Genomic DNA, 3,034 nt, shown 5'->3' on the forward strand with positions numbered 1-3,034 from the left:
AGATGCAGAGAAGGCTTCTGACAAAATTTAGCATGCATTCATGATAAAAGTTCTAAAGGGAATTGGACTGGAGGGAACATACCTCAAAATAATTAAATCTATATACAACAAACCCACAGCCAACATCATTCTAATTCCAATAAATTTTAATATAAGTTGCCCCTGTGGTCAGTGAAGCCACAATGCTCTCTACCCCAAAAGAATAAAGTCATGTCCCTTCCCATGCAGTACAGTTCAAGCCGCTGATCCTGCTTGATCTCCTCTTCTGCCTCGAGACATCAAGGTGTTCTTAGCCCTGTCCTGGGGCCTCTTCTAGACCAGGTCCTGCTGGCTGCTGCCCTACCCAGCTCCCAGCCCCAGAGAGGCCTCTCTCCTGAAGTTGCCCCCGAGTCTGGTTCTTGTCCTGAAATTCAGGTTTCTGGGGTAACCAGCTTCTCTGTCCCACTGGTTGGAAATGCAGAGAAAATTGACCTCCTGATCCTCAAAGTCAAGGTACAATTGGCCAGCCACTGGTTACAACCTTTTCAGGGGCTGCTCCCTTCATGGAGGAGGCCCATGGGAGGAAAGAGAGTAGAAAGGGAGGGAAGGGAAGGAGAGGCTGGTTCCCATACCCCTAGGATGAGCCTGGACCACCTGATGGAACATCTTCTGGCCCGGGGATACTGGAGTCAACATCCCCACCCCATGTGGGAGAGTTTGAGCACTGTGGAAGGTTCTTCTAGAATCTGGAGCCCCCTCTCACCCTGACCCTAATCCCTATTTAGCATTTCAAAGGGTCCTGAGCTACGATAGCTCTTGAAGCCCTCTCTTTAAGGGTGAGCTCTGCATTTTCAATCCCATAATAGTCCATGTAGTTGTCCAGAGGGTCATGGTTATCCAAGTGACCACAGGGAGCACTGACCACCCCAAAGAAGAGTCCAAGGAAGATGGGTCTCCTAGTGAGCTTCCTCTGTCAACTGGACACAGCCCAGAGTTTTGTGAGGGAGTCTCAGTTGGGCGATCTGATTGGCCTGTGGGCATGTCTTTGGGCATTTTCTTGATTGCTAATCGATGTGGGAGGCCCAGCCTACTGTGTGTGTGTGTGTGTGTGTGTGTGTGTGTGTGTGTGTGTGTGTGTGTGTGCGGGTGCGCGTGTGTGCGTGTGCGTGTGTGTGTGTGTGTGTGTGTGTGTGTGTATGTGTGTATGGGGTTGGGGGCGGGGTGCCCTCCCTAGGCTGATGGGCCTGGGCTGTAGAAGAAAGCTGGCTGAGCAAGCCAGTAAGCAGCACCCCTCCCTGGTCTCTGCTTTAGTTCCTGCCTTGCTTTCCCTCAGTGAGGACTGTAACCTGTGAGAGGAAATAAACCCCTTCCTCCTCTAAGTTGCTCTTGGTCAGTGTTTTATTATAGCAGCAGAAGCAGATTAGAACAGTGGGTATCACAGCAAATGTGAGAGTCCAGTCACAGAGCTGAGTGCTCAGATTCTCCACAGCTGAGGTCAACAGCAGTGCTCCAAGGGTGAAGGGAGCTTCTTCACCCTCGCCCTGTGGGCAGTGCTCCCCGGCAGTGCTCCTCAACAGTCCTCAATAGGTGCTGGGATCCTCGAAGCCCCTCCCTGTGGTGTCTGTCTCAGGACACAGTCTCTTCTCTTTTTGCCTTAACCACAGGGAAGAGCTCAGGCTGACCCTTCTGGCTTGAGTGTAGAGACACTCCAAGTCTGAGGCCTTCCCTCAGCACCCTGAAGCTGGACCTCTGTTCCTAGATGCCTGTATTTAGTCTGCTCCAGGTGATGTTAAAGTGGGATGCCCCAAGGTCCAGGGGAAAAGCCCTGGGTGGATACTGTCAGCTCTCAGGATGTTCCCTACCTGCCTGTCATGTGTCCTGGAGTGACCCCAAAGGCCTGTGTGTTGAAGGTTTGTGGGTGTGGTAGCTCATACCTGTAATCCCAACACTCGGGAGGCTGAGGCAGGAAGATTGTCTTGAGTTTGAGGGAGACTATCTTAAAAAATTAAAACAAGCTGGAGAGATGGCTCAGAAGTTAAGAGTACTGGCTGCTCTTGCAGAGGACCCTGGTTCAATTCTCAGCACCCAGTGGCAGCTAAAAACCATCTATAACTCCAGTTCCAGGGGATCCGATGCCCTCTTCTGACCTGCACAGGCATTACACGACACGGGTGCACTCACATACATACAGGCAATATACTCATACCCATAAAATAATAAATAAAATATTAAAAACTAGAACAATACAAAGCAGGAAAGCTGCCCGGGAGGCGTTAAGTCATTGGGGGATGAAGGGAGATTGCAGGACTCCTGTTTCTTCCCTTCTCATTAGATTCCCAGTCATGAGGTGAGAGGTGTGCCTCAACCTCCCATGACTGGGCCAGCCACCCACTGACTGGAGCCTCTGAACCGTGCGTGAGCAGGACTTCCACATTCTACAAGCCCATCTCGGGTGTTGCACATGCTCGGGCTTGGCCTGGGGTGAGACTCAGGCAGGCCCTGATGCTCACCTGTAGGGTATGTTGCTGTTGCCATCTGGCTGGAAGGGGTCTCACTGGCTGGCCCAGCCATGCTCGGGGGAGGAGCGACATCTGCAACACAGTATCAGGGGTCTATGATTAGTGGGATAAGCTCATCTCCAAACTCCCTAAGCCTTCAGGTAAAAGAGGGATTGGCCCTCCCCTACTGGCTTCCTTTCCCATCAGTCACCTGGCCCACTTCACCAAGGCCCTGCAAAGGGACAGGCTGTGAGCTCACCAGCCCAAACAGGCCCAAACCTAGCAGTGTAAACGCCTCATTCCAGAGGCCAACAGGGCATCCATGAATCAAGGAGCTGTGGTTCTCTCCCTCTGCAGTTCAGGACCCAACTCTGGCCTCTCCAGCTTCAGGAAACTGGTCACTTCCCTTGGCTCTTGCCCACTTTCCATGCCTCTGCTCACCCTTTCGAATTCAGAGCTCTGACTGGTCTCCTCCAGTCTCTCCAGATGCAAGGACAGCATGTCTAAAATTCACTCTCAAATAATTCAGCAAAAAGCGTATACATATACATATATAT

General features: G+C 51.6%; 1 protein-coding gene across 6 annotated transcripts in view; it reads right to left on the minus strand.

Moving 5' to 3' along the window:
* The window catches only part of Sh3tc1 (SH3 domain and tetratricopeptide repeats 1), a 41,724-nt gene that overhangs the window by 24,663 nt on the left and 14,027 nt on the right, over positions 1-3,034 (minus strand). For 5 of the 6 annotated variants that reach the window (XM_029563421.1, XM_008832838.3, XM_017798087.2 and 2 more), the window contains exon 3: positions 2,490-2,570. The exons of the other annotated variant lie outside the window; for it this stretch is intronic. In XM_029563421.1, coding sequence (XP_029419281.1) covers positions 2,490-2,570 — 81 coding nt within the window. The remainder of the gene's footprint in view (positions 1-2,489; positions 2,571-3,034) is intronic. 6 annotated transcript variants of the gene reach the window in all.

The sequence above is a fragment of the Nannospalax galili genome, unplaced genomic scaffold (assembly GCF_000622305.1).
Source record: "Nannospalax galili isolate Female #2095 unplaced genomic scaffold, S.galili_v1.0 scaffold436, whole genome shotgun sequence".
NCBI lineage: Eukaryota > Metazoa > Chordata > Mammalia > Rodentia > Spalacidae > Nannospalax > Nannospalax galili.